At 36.9% G+C, this 15932-nt stretch overlaps 1 protein-coding gene across 6 annotated transcripts in view; it reads right to left on the minus strand.

The window, feature by feature from the left end:
- Positions 1-230: 230 nt before the first annotated feature.
- The window catches only part of DCAF12 (DDB1 and CUL4 associated factor 12-like protein), a 28006-nt gene continuing 12304 nt past the window's right edge, over positions 231-15932 (minus strand). For all 6 annotated transcript variants that reach the window (XM_071689131.1, XM_071689130.1, XM_071689129.1 and 3 more), the window contains 6 exons: positions 14449-14598; positions 12617-12784; positions 12140-12304; positions 11090-11779; positions 8437-8573; positions 231-7174 (listed from right to left, as the gene is read on the minus strand). In XM_071689131.1, the coding sequence (XP_071545232.1) occupies positions 6979-7174; positions 8437-8573; positions 11090-11779; positions 12140-12304; positions 12617-12784; positions 14449-14583 (1491 nt within the window). In that variant the 5' untranslated portion in view covers positions 14584-14598 and the 3' untranslated portion in view covers positions 231-6978. The remainder of the gene's footprint in view (positions 7175-8436; positions 8574-11089; positions 11780-12139; positions 12305-12616; positions 12785-14448; positions 14599-15932) is intronic.

Here is a 15932-nt window from a genome sequence, read left to right on the forward strand (position 1 = left end):
TGCCAGCATGCTGAAATAGTAAAATGGAAATTCTATATAAAAAACGATTTGAAAAAGACCTGAAATGTCATTCAACCTTTAACTTATGAACACTGACTAAGTTCCCTATGCTTCAGGCCGTCATAATATGTCTCCTCAGCTTATGTGATCAAACCGAGTATTTTTTCTTCTTTTTTAGTGAAAACTTCTGAGCATCACAATAACAAAAGTAGTAAAGAAAAACCTTTAAAAGAGGACAAAAGTTCTATTTGAAAAGATGAAGTGACAACACACAGAAAAACACTATCTTGTATGTAACCCTAACATCATTCCACATATACAGCGTTTCTCTGGCACAAGCAAAAGAATTTTTTTTTAATTTTACATTTGTATATATTTCCTTTTTTTCAACACTTTATATCACGTTTCACCACCTCAGTATAAAAAGTAGTAAACAATAACTTTAGAAAAATACAAAACTTCTATTTGAAATTTTTTGTTTTGCACACCATGATGGAATTTCAGAACCATTCTCAACTTTCACTGTCTATTCTACTCTCCTCACTGTATTTTACTAAGCACCACAACCACCATCTTGTACTCCAATACTGACCTAGTGTGAGAACTTTCTTGTTATAGTACTTATTCTAGCTTTTGTGCATAGATAAGAAAACAGTTTTTCTAGGTCAAGACAGGTAAAAGAATAAGTTAGGGAGCCTCTACAGTACAGTTAGGGTTAAAATGATATACATAAAGAGTTGGGTAGAATGGTGGGTTACTTTGCTGATGTGTGTAGGAAGAGAATGTTGAATGTAAATGCATAATCTATTTATCTGACTCTGGCACCCATTCCATTTAGGAACTTCAAGGGAATGGCTACAATAAGAGTATCCTTAACTGGGGAGCTCCAGTGTTACTTCTTAGACTTCAGAGCCTCACCCATAACTGGCTACTGACAGAGGGCAACTAGCGCACCATGTCTTGAGAAGCTCTTACCTAATGTTCCTACCTATTACTTCTACATATTGTGTCTACCTAATGTTTCAACTTACTACTACTATCTAAAGCTTGCAGCTAATGTTCCTACCTATCACCTCTACCTATGTTTCTAACTGATGCTCCTCCCTACTGCTTCTATCAATTACATCTACCATTCTGCCAAATGGAAGGGCTACAACAAAGCACTCACTCTGCTGGGAAATATACAGCTATGAAAAATGAGTAGTGCGAGTTAATTGTCAAGTATTACGCATGACAAGGAGATTGTATGTTTGTGCACAGTGACAGCAGTCAACATACTGGTGAACCAGAAAAACAAAGACAGCTACCTGGTTAAAGGAGCGCAACTTGACAACTACTGATGTGCTAAGCAGCCATCACTGATGCTCCCAATACCTAGGCAGGTAGTACTGGTAGGTAGCAGATTTGGGAGAGAAACTGCTCAAGCAGAATATACCTCCCTGGTAAGTGGTTGCCTACCATCTACTGCCTACAGTAAATACATGACCAACTTCATAAGGATATAATGTGTAAAGGAATCATTTGACCGATGCATAAATGCATGTAAGGTGTAAGGCTATGTAGAAAATATGGTGGATGTGAAGGTACATGAATAAGAGAAAGACTACTGAAAAGCTGAAGGAACAATTTTTTATCTTAAGCAGTTGAAAATCTTTTGAAGATGGAGGTATAATTGGAGGTTGGTCTCACTTCATAAATTACCAGCTTATAAAGTGAAAAAGTGAAAGGCACTTAAGTTAGTGTGGAAGAACTAATAGGCTGTATGCAACTGACCCATTGTAGTAAATGGGAGGTTACAAGCTAATAGAATACACCAAAAGATGTAAAGCATGTTGATTTAGTATATTAGAAAAAACATTACTTTGGCAAAACCCATTTCTCTGAATTAGCATAACAGACCTCTTCTTGAAACAAACACTGCATGTGTTTCTGCGAACATGCCAGTGCGTGGAGAAAGGGGAAACTTGTATTGTTATAATGAAAAATGCACATCACAGGAATCAGGCAAGGTCTTTTTAAAAAGAAATTGGCCATTTAAAACTTTATTGCCTTGTATTGTTATCCTTGTCATTTATAAAATAACAAGATAAAGAGTATCTACAGACTTTTAGGATGATCCACAAGTACCAGCATTCAGAGAAGAAAGTGTGTGTATATATGTATTGGGGTGTAAGAATGATGATGATGATGATGATGATGATGATGATGATGATGATGATGATCATGGTGGTGTGTGTGTGTGTGATATTGGTAAGTATATGTGCATTCTGGAATGGATTTCTTAAGTAAAATCTCCTAAATCCAAAATACATAAAGCGGGGTGAGAATGTTGTTAGGAAATTAAGAAATCCTTTCAAACACACATTAAAAGCTTCCAAGACATTAACATTGCAGAATATGACTTTCATCTAAGGAACAGCAGTATATGTTTGTATCCAGCTATAACTGTTCACTTATTTACTATCCATGTGAATACAGCTTCACAGTAGTGTATCTGTACAGAATTAAGCATTTTCACTATCATATCTTTAAAGAACTAAACATATTCACTATCATAGCCTTTGCATTCAGATGTTTACATCTAAAATAAATACACCTAAGGCAAAAGATGATCCTTTAGTTGGCAAGGGTTATTGATTATGGATAACAACATAAGAGTTTATTTGTTAGCACTTCAGTTCTTCCTGTATACTGATCACTGATGTTAAAGTTTTTTTTTATAAGTCCTTTACACAAGCACTGATCCTTTCATTTTCACATCACAGGTTATGTACAAAATGTTCACAGTATAAAATGTCTATAATGTTGCTACCATCAGTCGACATTACTTCTGCTTTCCACATTCCAAGCAGAACCTTGCTCACAAGTCTTACTTCCTCACTTTGGTTATTAGTTAACAACTGCCAAGCTATAATCACTTCCATCCAAGAGCTCAACTTTATCACCTTCACTTTCTTATTTTGCAAATGCAAGGGTCTTTTTAAGGAGACATGCTTCAAATCTTCAAAACATAGGTACAGCTTAATACATAACTTCACAACTTGAAGTCTGAGAAAAATGACTACACAAAATATTTTGAGTACACAGACCTCTGTACTCCATACTTTTAGTTTCCACCATACAACAGGAAGGCTCCAGAACTTCCACTGGAACACTACTATAACTGCACACATCTGAACTAATACTTCTACGAATATTTAACCCATAACTGTGTTTCATTAACCCTTAGGCCATGGCATATATTTCCTATTGCATTCCTGAGGAGTTTGAATTCTATACTAAAAAAAATGAAAATGGTAACTGGTTCTGTTTTACTATTTTATTAACAAGGCAAAACTATGAAGTTTCCATATCTAGCATTAATTATTCTTAAAAAGATCAGAGAAAAAAAAATAAAGAATAACAGAAATAAAGTATCTACGGGATGAAACCCACAGGATGGGAACAACTTCCTTAAGTGTAGCAGATTTCTTGCTCCTTATCCTAATAATGATAAAGAAATGTAGAGGGAGGAAAAATCATAAAAGGCTCAATTTCTTAAAGATGCTAAGAAGCCCTATATTGCCATCTCAACAGCACTTATCAAAATCAACCTACATTATCATTATACATCTTTTTATATGTATTATAAAACATAACATACATGGGCTATACATAAGGTTGTATGGCAGAGGGGTGGATGTGTTGGAAATGAAATGTCCGAGGACAATACATGGTGTGAAATGGTTTGATCGAGTAAGTAATGAAAGGGTAAAAGAGATATGTGGTAATAGTGTGGTTGAGAGAGCAGAGAAGGGTATGTTACAATGGTTTGGGCATATGGAGAGAATGAGTGAAGAAAGGTTGACAAAGAGGATATATGTGTCAGAGGCAGAGAGAACAAGGAAAAGTGGGAGACAAAATTGGAGGTGGAAGGATGGAGTGAAAAGGATTTTGAGTTAACACAGCCTGAACATGCAGGAGGGCGAGAGGTGAGCAAGGAATAGAGAGAATTGGAACGATGTGGTATACTGGGGTCAATATGTTATCAACAGACTGGACAAGGGCATGTGAAGCATCTGGGGTAAACCATGGAAAGGTCTGTGGGGCCTAGATGTGTATAGGGAGCTGTGATTTTGGTGCATTACACATGACAGCTAGAGATTGAATGTGAATGACTGTGGCCCTTTTTATCTGTTTTGTTGGTGCTACCTCACTGATGCAGATGGTGGTGATGCCGTTTCCTGTGGGGTGAGATAGCGCCGGGAAAGGATGAAGGCAAGCATGAATATGTACCTGTGTATATATATGTATTATACATGGATATGTCTGTGTATGTATATGTATGTATAAGTACATGTATACATACATGTGTGTATATGAATGGATACGTCTTTCTTCAGCTGTTCCCTGGTGCTACCTCACTGATGCGGGAAATGGCAATCAAGTATAATAATAATAAAAAATAAATATGCACTCATATTTATGAGTCACCTGTACAGGTTTAAAAAATAAAGGGCTGGATTGAAAGGGAAACTAAACAGCTCTGCACTACCAACCCATAAATACTAATCAAAAAACAATGTTATTATCATTTCATATCTGTATTTATCCCTGGGGTAGGGAAGAAAGAATTCTACTTCCATGTTCCCTGTGTGCTGTACAAGGCAACTACGAGGAGCTGGAAACCTTCACCCTTCTTGCATTTCCACTTGTAAAAGACTGAACATACTGGGGTGACATGTCATCAATGAACTGGCCCATAACATGTGAAGCAGCTGGGGAAACCATGGAAAGGTCTGTGGATAATGTTTGTGGATAGGTGGCTTAGGTGTTGGCGCACTGCAGATGACAGCTAGAGAATGGATGTGAGCGAATGTATCCTTCCTTTGTCTGTTCTTGGCGCTACCTTGCTAACACAGGAAATGGTGAACAAGAATGAAAAAATCTTTATTTATGCAACATAACACAGTTACTCAACATATCTTGACATTATAACATCCATTACCTAAACAATGGTGGAAACAAAATAGGTAAGAGATATGAATAATCACTTGAGTGGGTGGCTGCAGTCAGCTGACTATCACTGTTAATACACAAAGATTAAATCTGCTGGTGCATGTGGGGCAGCATCGAAGCAAACCCTTTTCCTGGGTGTACAAAATGTTTTTGAAAGCCATGGGCTTTGGTCACATTTCACAGTAAAATACAAAATTGTGTATTACAACTCTAGTCATAAATTGCAAGCCAGGGGGTTTGACCTTCATCGAGAGAGTACGACTTATTACCTCACTTGCAAAATCCTTTAATAATTTTAAGGGCTTAATCCACTCCATGTTAAAAGGGATTGCATTTATTACAAGTGATACCTTACTGACCAACCCAATTGTATTACTACGTCTTCTCATTTCGTAATTACATGCTATACACTCTGTTAACTCATGTAGACCTCTTAAGAGATCAAGACAATATTGTCTATATCATAACAGAATATATATAGATAATGTAATGATCCACATCTGCAGTTTCCAATTCCTTCCCTTGCTTTCTTTGCAGATCCAGTCACATGTCTGCCTTTGAATCACACATTCCAATCTTCTATCCTTCCTAACTGTAACATTATACTCTTTTTTTGACTTCCCTTCATCCTATGTCCAACAGTACTCTGCATAAAGTTGCAAAGCAATTAAAAGTTAGTTTATACTGCAATCAATAACATTTCATTCACGAGCATTATGTATCTGCCAGCACACATTTTTCAGTGAAAAACAACAAACCATTTAGATAAAAGTCCATAACTCAAGAGAAAATAGTTTAACAAAGCCTTTTAAAACCATACATTTTCCAACATTTCTCAACTTTACTTAATCATAAAAACATAATCTACACTGGCATTTCCTGCAGTCTGAAAAGTTTGGGAGAGGCTCAAAACTATCAATACCAACAAGCACATCCAAAGAAATATTTAGTTATCATTTATAATGTGTAAAACTAAACGCTGGGGCAATCTTGAGGTATCAGTCTAAAAATACGCAAGCTCTGTAACCTTACACAGTAGATTCTGTATACAAAGATTTCTCTTTCAAAAAGCCTGCATTACAATACCTATTTCTACCTCTAACAAACCTTAAAATTCAAAGGAAGTAAAAGAAAATCCTCTGTATTTCTTTGCTTTTAAATAAACTGAAGAAATAATAACACTGCTGCAATAGTTGTTATTCTATGCAAACCTCTAAATAATGAAGGATGTACTGTCAAGCTAAAAACTATCAACATATTAGTTCTGTGTTACTTTCTTACGAGTAAAACAAATGAGGTAACACAATATGTGGATAAAATATAACCAAACAATCAACAAACAAGCTTATCATCCAAGGGTGTAGCTAAAACAAAGCAAATACAAGCCAAGTTTCAAATGCTACAATTTCAAAAATGGTTCCATCTATACTTGTGAATGTACATGAAGTGCATTAGCCTGGACACAAATAAAGACATGTTGACTACAAATGATCCTACTGACGACATATGACGATGGAATGAGCTAAACTGGAATGATTAGGCTGACAGTGATGTGCTAGAGAGATTCGTCTGGCATTTGAAAGATTGGCAAAATATTCTCTAATGCATATTGCATCTTAATCTAGTGACCTCAACTTGGACACAGTTTTACAAAAAATCACACGTTCCAATATCTCAGAAAAGTGTATACCATCATGATGAGAATTTTTAATGCTTGTTGAACGAAGATAACCTTTATATCTGCCATCTCTCCATATCAGTTACAGAACTTTTCCAGTGCTTGTATAAAATGAGACATCTTTATTTGCCTCTCTCCTACAACCAATAACTTACAAGTAAGAAAACAACATTCAAATGCATCTTACCTTCTGTTCACTTTAAATTGCACATGCATGAGAGAATGAATGAACATATATAATTCCAAGGGTCAAGAGTATTTCATTTGGCTATTTAAAACAAGATATATTGTCTAGCTGAACCTCAGCACCATAGGGCAGCATAGTTGCCTTTAAGAGATGCAGGTAGTGGACCACCAGCAGTGAAGAGCCGCATGCCTGACCAATCATAACAGTGGGTGTACACTGCAGGAGTATATTCAACATTGTGAAAGACGTCATGGTATTGATCATCAGGACTTACCCATCCTTTTGTACACTTCAAAACAACAGCACGGCCACTGTGGATGAAATTACTTTTGAGTAAGAGAAATATTTCATGTACAGAAAATTAAAAGTGGCAATTTTAACAATTAAAATACTGAAGGTTAAATTTCTACACTGGTTAGTCTCATGATGTTATGCATAGGGGAAAGTACAAATATGCATAATTAATATTTACTACTATAATACCAGCAATATTTTAAAATGCTAAATGAACATAGAAAAAAATTCTTGTTTCAAGTATAATCAAAATGAAATCTACATTGTTCTAAGACGAGGGTAATTTGATCAACCCCACATGGAAAATGCTTTAATATTCAATTCTTCTTGCTTGAGAAAGATACAGCAATGATGTGAATTAAATAACTCTTGCAATAACGAAGGATAAATTCATACTGAATTCTGTACAATCAATCACTTACACTACTGTAGTAAATAGGTGTATGGTACCACATACACTAATACAAAGCGCAATGCCAATACACAAGGAATGAAAGAACATATGTTCCTTCACATGAAATCATGCCAAAAGCAAGCAAAATATTTCTTTAAGTATCATAATTCCTATGGGACCTGGGTGTGGATAGGGAGCTGTGGTTTCAGTGCATTACACATGACAGCTAGAGGCAGAATGTGAACGGATGTGGCCTTTCTAGTCTGTTTTCCTGGTGCTACCCATGTTCACTTAACCATACTAAGCATGCATGAAATATATGTGTGAGTGAATTACGAGGCTGTATACACTTGACTTATTTCACTTAAATGGAAATGATAAATAGACAGATGTGGGTACAATGTTACAAGACTTGTGAATTTATTCTTCCTTAATGTTTGGACAAAGTTGAGAAAAAATTCCCAGTTCTTATTTCCAGTTTACCTTACCACCTTTTAACAATTTTCAGTTTACTTTACCACCTTTTAACAATGTGTCACTATAGAAATGAATATCTCACATCTCCTTGATGCTTCTACTACTGATATAAATCATAAGCGCAGCTGAGGTATGACATTATGATCACCAGCAAAATAGCAAAGAACTGTCTTACAAATCAATGAAACGCAATTACCAACCCATATAAAAGCATGTGGATTTATGAAATCCATGTGGGTAATTAGGTAACTTGAGATATACATAAAATTCAAGGCAATCTTCCATATCTAAGGGGGAACACTATGCTGAAAAGTAAGAACCTAACTGTTTCACCACTTCACAGTAAAGTCATGTTTCAAGGCATGTAACTTCAAATAATGGAAGGAATATTTTTAAGTGCAAACTCACCTATTCATAGTTGATTCCATGTATTTTCCAGCTCGCATATCAAAAAACATGATGGCACCTACTCCCGTTCCTATTGTTAGAATATCTCCATGGAAACTTACAGAACGTATCCCACAGCCAGTGATTCTAGCATTAACCTGTTTAAAAAGATAAATATAGCAAATACACACTTAAAATTCCTTGCAATATCACAGATACAAATTATACTATTATTATTACACACAGTTGCTGTTTCCCACGTCAGCGAGGTAATGCCAGGAAACAAAGAACGGCCCATCCACTCATAAACATCCATTCTATTTATATATATTATACTTGATCACCATTTCCCCCATCAGCAAGAAGGTGCCAGGAAACAGACAAAGAATGACCCATCCACTCATATAAACATATATATACATAAATGCCCGTACATGCACATATACATACACATACATATAAACACCCATACATGCACACATACATACATATACACAGACATACATATATACACATGTACATATTCATACTTGCTTGCTTTTATCCATTCCTGTCACAACCCCATCCCGCAGGAAACAGCAATGCTACCCCCTGCTTCAGCAAGGTAGCACCAGGAAGAGACGAAAAAGGCCATATTCGTTCACACTCAGTCTCAAGCTGTCATTTGTAATGCATCGAAACCACAGCTCCCTATCCACATCCAGGACCCACAGACCTTTCCATGGTTTACCCGACACAACCCTATCTATAGCCCATGCCTCACAACCATATAACATTGTTGGAAGCACTATTCCTTCAAACATACCCACTTTTGCTCTCTGATATAACATTCTCGCCTTCCACACATTCTTCAACGCTCCCAGAACCTTTGCCCCTCCCCCACCCTGTGACTCACTTCTGCTTCCATGGTTTCATCCACTGCCAAATCCACTACCAGATATCTAAAACATTTCACTTCCACCAGTTTTTTCCATTCAAACTCATCTCCCAATTTACTTGTCCCTCAACCCTACTATACCTAATAACCTTGCTCTTATTCACATTCACTCTCAGCTTTCTTCTTTCACACACTTTACCACAAACTCAGTCACCAGCTTCAGCAGTTTCTCACCCAAATCAGCTACTAGTGCTGTATCATCAGCAAACAACAACCGACTCAACTCCCAAGCCCTCTCATCTACAACAGACTGCATACCTGCCCCTCTCTCCAAAATTCTTGCATTCACCTTCCTAACAATCCCATCCATAAATACATTAAATAACCATGGAGACATCATGCATCCTTGCTGCAAACCAACAATTTCTTTCCTCTCTTCCTACTAGTGCACATGCCTTACATCCTCAATAAAACCTTTTCACTGCTTCTAGCAACTTATCTTCCACACCATATACTCTTAATACCTTCCATAGAGCATCTCTATCAACTCTATCATATGCCTTCTCAAGATCCATAAATGCTACACACAAATCCATCTGTTTTTCTAAGTATTTCTCACATACATTCTTCAAAGCAAACACCTGATCCACACATCCTCTACTACTTGTGAAACCACACAGCTCTTCCCTAATCTGATGCTCTGTACATGCCTTCACCCTCTCAATCAATACCCTCCCATATAATTTACCAGGAATACTCAACAAACTTATACCTCTGTAATTTGAACACTCACCTTTATCCCCTTTGCCACTGTACAATGGCACTATGCATGCATTCCTCCAATCCTCAGGCACTTCACCATGAACCATACATACAATGAATATCCTCACCAACCAGTCAACAACAGTCACCCCCCCTTTTTTTTATAAATTCCACTGCAATACCATCCAAACCTGCTGCCTTGCCGGCTTTCATCTTCCACAAAGCTTTCACAACCTCTTCTCTGTTTACCAAACCATTCTCCCTGACCCTCTCACTTTGCACACCATCTCAACCAAAACACCCTATACCTGCCACTCTATCATCAAACACATTCAACAAGCCTTCAAAATACTCACACCATCTCCCTCTCACTTCACCACTACTTGTTATTACCTCCCCATTTGCCCCTTTCACCGATATTCCCATTTGTTCTCTTGTTTTTTCTCAATTCATTTGCCTCCTTCCAAAACATCTTTTCATTCTCCCAAAAATTTAATGATACTCTCTCACTCAAACTCTCATTTACCCTCTTTTTCACCTCTTGCACCTTCCTCTTGACCTCTTGCCTCTTTCTTTTATACATCTCCCAGTCATTTGCACTATTTCCTTGCTAAAATCGTCCAAATGCCTCTCTCTTCTCTTTCACTAACAATTTTACTTCCTCATCCCACCACTCACTACCCTTTGTAATCTTCCCACATCCCACCTGGCGGGGTGGCGATGGGAATGAATAAGGGCTGACAGTATGAATTATGTACATGTGTATATATGTATATGTCTGTGTGTGTATATATATGTATACGTTGAGATGTATAGGAATGTATAAGTGCATGCGTGGACATGTATGTATATACATGTGTACGTGGGTGGGTTGGGCCATTCTTTCGTCTGTTACCTTGCACTACCTCGCATTCATACAATATCTTATACCTGTTTGCTGTTCCTGCCTAAAAAAAAAAAAAAAAAGTCAAAACAGACTAAACCAATAATATCACTTAATTGTCATTCATATTCTGCACAAAAACATTTTCTTACCTTTCGGACATAGTGTAAAGTTCTAGGATCTAGTAGCGTTGTATGTGATTTAGATCCTATTGCGTACAGAGAACTATCTTCTTTTCTTGTGAGACAAACATTTTCCATAGCATGTGGAAGTTTCCGAGACATTTTCTGAACAAAACGATTAGCATCCCATACATGCAGATAAGCATTTAGAGATAGAGCAACAATCTCAACAAAGTTGGGATTAAAAATAACAGCCCGCACCTTCTCTGCACCATTACATTTTTTAACTTTTACAGGCTTTATATGGCCATAATTAGGCAGATTGCTGGATTCATCCATCTCTGAAATCTCATCATCAATTTTCCATAGCGACAAGCGGGTATCTCTTGACCCTGACACTAAAAACTGGTCATCTAACCAACACATGTCAAAAATCCAGTCACTGTGAGCTTTTTCACCCACACACACAGGGTCTAAGGTTGGTAGTCTGTACACAGCAATGTCAGTAGAATGTTGTGCACCAGTGGCTAAGAGTGTCCGGGATGGATTTATTTCAATTGAATGAATTCCACACTGCTGCTCTAGTGGACGAAGCAATTCTGAACTCCGCAAAGAAGGAATGATATCCATTTGTCTTGTATTGACATCATAAACCATCAGCTTATTGCATTTAGTTCCCATTGCTATCTGGTGATCACTCAACCACTGGGAGCAGAACACCTAAAAAAAAAGAAAAACAGGTATAAATTCTAAAAAAGAGGAAGCACAAGTTTCAAAATCACATAAACTAAATATGACATTGGACATACTATTGAAGATAGCAATCAATTAAGAAAGTGCTGTGGTAAAGTGATACTTTACATCCTACATGTTACAATTACTAATCTTACTTTCCAATTCATTATAAGAGTGGGCATCTATGGTGTATGTATCAAGTCTCCATTATGTATTGTTTTTGAGTTATAGTACTGACAAAAAAAGTGTCTATAGACAGAGAGACAGATGCATGAGTGACAACAAAATATCCCACATACAATATATATATATATAGAGGCAATGCATAAATATTTTCATACCAACCTTATTGATTCGGTTCAAAGGTATAGGTCGCTCTCTAAACATGCCTGTAGTAAGCATATGTCTGGTGCCAAATTCTTCATTGATGTATTGGTGTTCAAGTCTGCTACACCCCCGAGATCTTGTCAAGACATAGTCAGCAAAGTTTCGACTTAATGGCTGGTATTTCTGGAATGACGATAAATGCTTTATTACAAAAATGGTTTTGGAAACTAGTAAATTCCTCACCTACCTGCCTTTATCTAACCATCTATTATCTTTAAATGTGTTCTCATTTACACAAGGTATATGAATTGCTCACATGCATCTTTGCAAAAATCACTTTTGCAGAACTAGGCCTAACACCAACCTACATGCTAGCAATGATGCAAATAGCAGCAGACTGCATAAAAGGACAATGTTAACTTCAGATAACTGCTAATTTACTATGTTACTTCAGATAATATCAACGGTATCACCTGCATGGTATAAATGGTGTACCTGCATGAATGTCTGTTTCCGTCGAACTGTGTGGTGTGAGTGTGATGGATGGTGAGGTACACCCCCCAAGGCAATGTAACCACCTCCGTCATGAGAACTCTCTTCCTCCTCTCCATCATTTTCATCCTCATCCTCATCATCATCACTATACAGCATGAATTCATCAATCTGAAAAGTACAAATAATCTAACATCTTAGAAGAATTATAGTATACATACAAAGATGCACAAAAGAGGCAAAATGGTGGAGATGAAAAATATATAAAATAAAATTGGAATAAAGCTTAGAAAGATGATTAAACAGAATAAAGAAATATTTTCAGATAAAGAGTGAAAGAGAATGTACTGGTATCAAAGTCTATATGAAAAAATAATGTGCCAATTATAAAAGCCTAATTAAGCATCGTAAGGATTCAATTGATGTCAGACACGGTACAAATATAAAATTTTCCCTTTTGGTCTTAATGTACAGAATAAATGTTTTGAGGCTTTCATTTTGAAAATGATTCTATGGTTGTGTGTGTTCGAGTCACTAGGATTGAGGAGACTGGAAAAAAGCAACTGGAGTCCCTCAACGAACTCATTATCCATGGATATGATGAAGATATGGGTTGAAGTGCTTCATTATCAATACAGCTACATGCAGTAGCCAGATGTATAAAATTCATGTAAATTAATTTTGTGTGTCACTTACTCAATGCAGAGGTGTTCAGGGAGGGGCATCTGCCTCCTAAATGCAGGGTTCAGGAGAGGCAAATTAATAACAAGCTTGCCTTGAGAAATCTTTTCCTAAATGTCTTTTGAAAAAAGACCCATGCACCAAGAAGTCACTTTCCAGGGGTAAAGCTTTAAGTGCTTTTCTGCACTCTGACTTTCAGAAACCAGATAATCGTGACAATATGGTAAAATAAAGCACCATGGTAGGTAATGTCAACATGTAACATTATAAATAAAAAAGTAGAGTATAAAAGGTTGTTGGTATACAATCATTTCTCTTGGGGAGGGGCAATTTTTGACCCAGGTGCATCAGACATCATTACTACACCACTGTTTGTGCACTCTGAAAAAGAAGGCTTACATGAAGTAAACAATACAGTCTTTTTCAATCATGGAAATTGGGTCCTGATAGAGATACCTCAACTACCCAAGCAAAACATCAGCGCTATCCATCCATGGTCTTTCAGAGCCAATTTGCAGCCCTCACAAGACTGCTACTCATGTCAGAAAAGTCCTGGCCAGAGAAAGGCTAGATCCACCAGCATTCACACATGTTGGATGGTTTGATAGGTGAAAGATGCACGTCTTTTGTAATTATGCCATAAAAGTGCAAAAATTTTCAGTCTGAAAAACATTCCTTACCATTAACATGGATTAAAGAATATGCTTAATACCACCAAAAACCATATCACTTACATCATTACAGCCAATCCCTTCTTGGGAAGACTATCCCCATCCCTTACAAACTTCATCCTTTTTCACGTGCAGTCTCCCCAACATGTTTAGTGCACTCTTGCCTCTCACATAAACCTCCCCTCTGCACAAATGTATCTCCTACCAAAATAGTTGTTTTTTCCTCAACCTTTGATCAAACCATCTCTTGAGATCCTGATCTGATTTCTTTTTAATTCATACAAATAAACTTTTACATTTTTTCTTCAGGATTAAATATTCTACACTTTTTTACCCTACCTACCTAACCATTTCCTAGAAATTTCAGCAGATTCCTAAAATCTCTCTTTGCTTCATCTACCCAATTCCATGAATCTTCAACCCTTAACCTTTCTTTAACACTTGCACCTACTGCAGATCCTATCCAATGAAGACAACATTCACCTTATGCTCTGGTTCTCCGTGGATGAGAGCCACTCGATGATAGCCATTACTAGAAGGCCGCGTCCTCACCCTCTTCCTTGGTACAAACTTCGCTGGCATACTGCCTATTGTTCTCATGGTGTGTGTTGTTGCCATAATCAATACTGGTCTCTGTAAAATAAGAAAAAGTTCTTAAAACTACCGACTTCCTTATACATTACATATAGCTTCACTATGTTGTCTTCAGAAATTGTACTCTTCCCCTGCAAAGTGCCTACTTACCTGATGAAAGCCCAATTAACTAAATGTTCTCCAATGATGCAGCCTTTGTTACTGCTTATGCTGTGCAAATGGACTGGTCAGGTACACTTTACGGAAATCTATTCTATGTTTTTTAAAGATCCTCAAAAATACTGATGGTATATGTAATACTTGCTCAGAGCTTAAACAAACATAAGCCTCAATATCATGTGCTTTTCCTTAACACAGCTAACATTAAACCTCCTTTTTAAGTTCATGGGTATGGAAATACTCAACAAGGTGTTCACATCATTCATGATGCTAAAGTAGAATATGCTTCTCAAGTCTGGTCACTGCATCTAAAGGAGCATTATGAGCTAACGTAAAAGGTCCAAAGGGGAAGGCAACAACAGTACCTGGGATAGACTTGAGGTCTTAAATCTAACCATCTCAGAAGATGCAAGAGTGGGGGAGACCTGACTATAACCTTTAAGTTATTAAGCCAGGCTGATGATGCAGAGACTGGACAGTTCCTTGGAAGATGTGAGGATAGGAATATCATGGACCATAACATAGAATTAAAGAAGGATGTCCAAAAAGGACATGATGAAGCACTTAAATAGCATTTGGGATAATGGATGAATGGAATACAATGATAAAATAAATGCAAACAGCATACGTAAGATTACAAAGTTTTTTAATGTTAGACGTGGTTAAACAGACAGGGCTCCACATGCATAGAAACCCTCTCCCTGTACAGTACAAAGAAGTAATTACACATCCTTAACCTACAATCAGTGTGTTAAAAAGTGAAATGCTGGCTTCTACACTTACAAAAAATGTGACAAGAAATGAAATAAAGAACTGACACGGCAAAAATGTAAAATGTAAAATAGTAATGATTATAAGAGTTTTTACCTGTTTATTTTGAAACTACTAAACTAGGAGGATGGGTATTTTCATTCAAAATGTTTTAATTTTGACGTTTTGTTTATGTCAAATAAGTGTAATATAAAGTTTATATAAAATTGTTGCTTTGAACATGCTGGTATATTTGTAATGGCGTACTTTTGCTTCAATTGGTTTACCCTGAATCATTTTACTGCCTAAAACCATGTTACAAAATTAATATCTCTCGCCTAAACGTCCTGCATATCAAAGACAACAAATCACGAGGATCCCATGGTTATATATGGCAGAAACCACAAACTACAACAAAAAGCTACTGATGGTTCAGAGGAAATGCTTCAAATGGATGACTGTTT

Source organism: Panulirus ornatus, chromosome 46, assembly GCF_036320965.1.
Source record: "Panulirus ornatus isolate Po-2019 chromosome 46, ASM3632096v1, whole genome shotgun sequence".
NCBI lineage: Eukaryota > Metazoa > Arthropoda > Malacostraca > Decapoda > Palinuridae > Panulirus > Panulirus ornatus.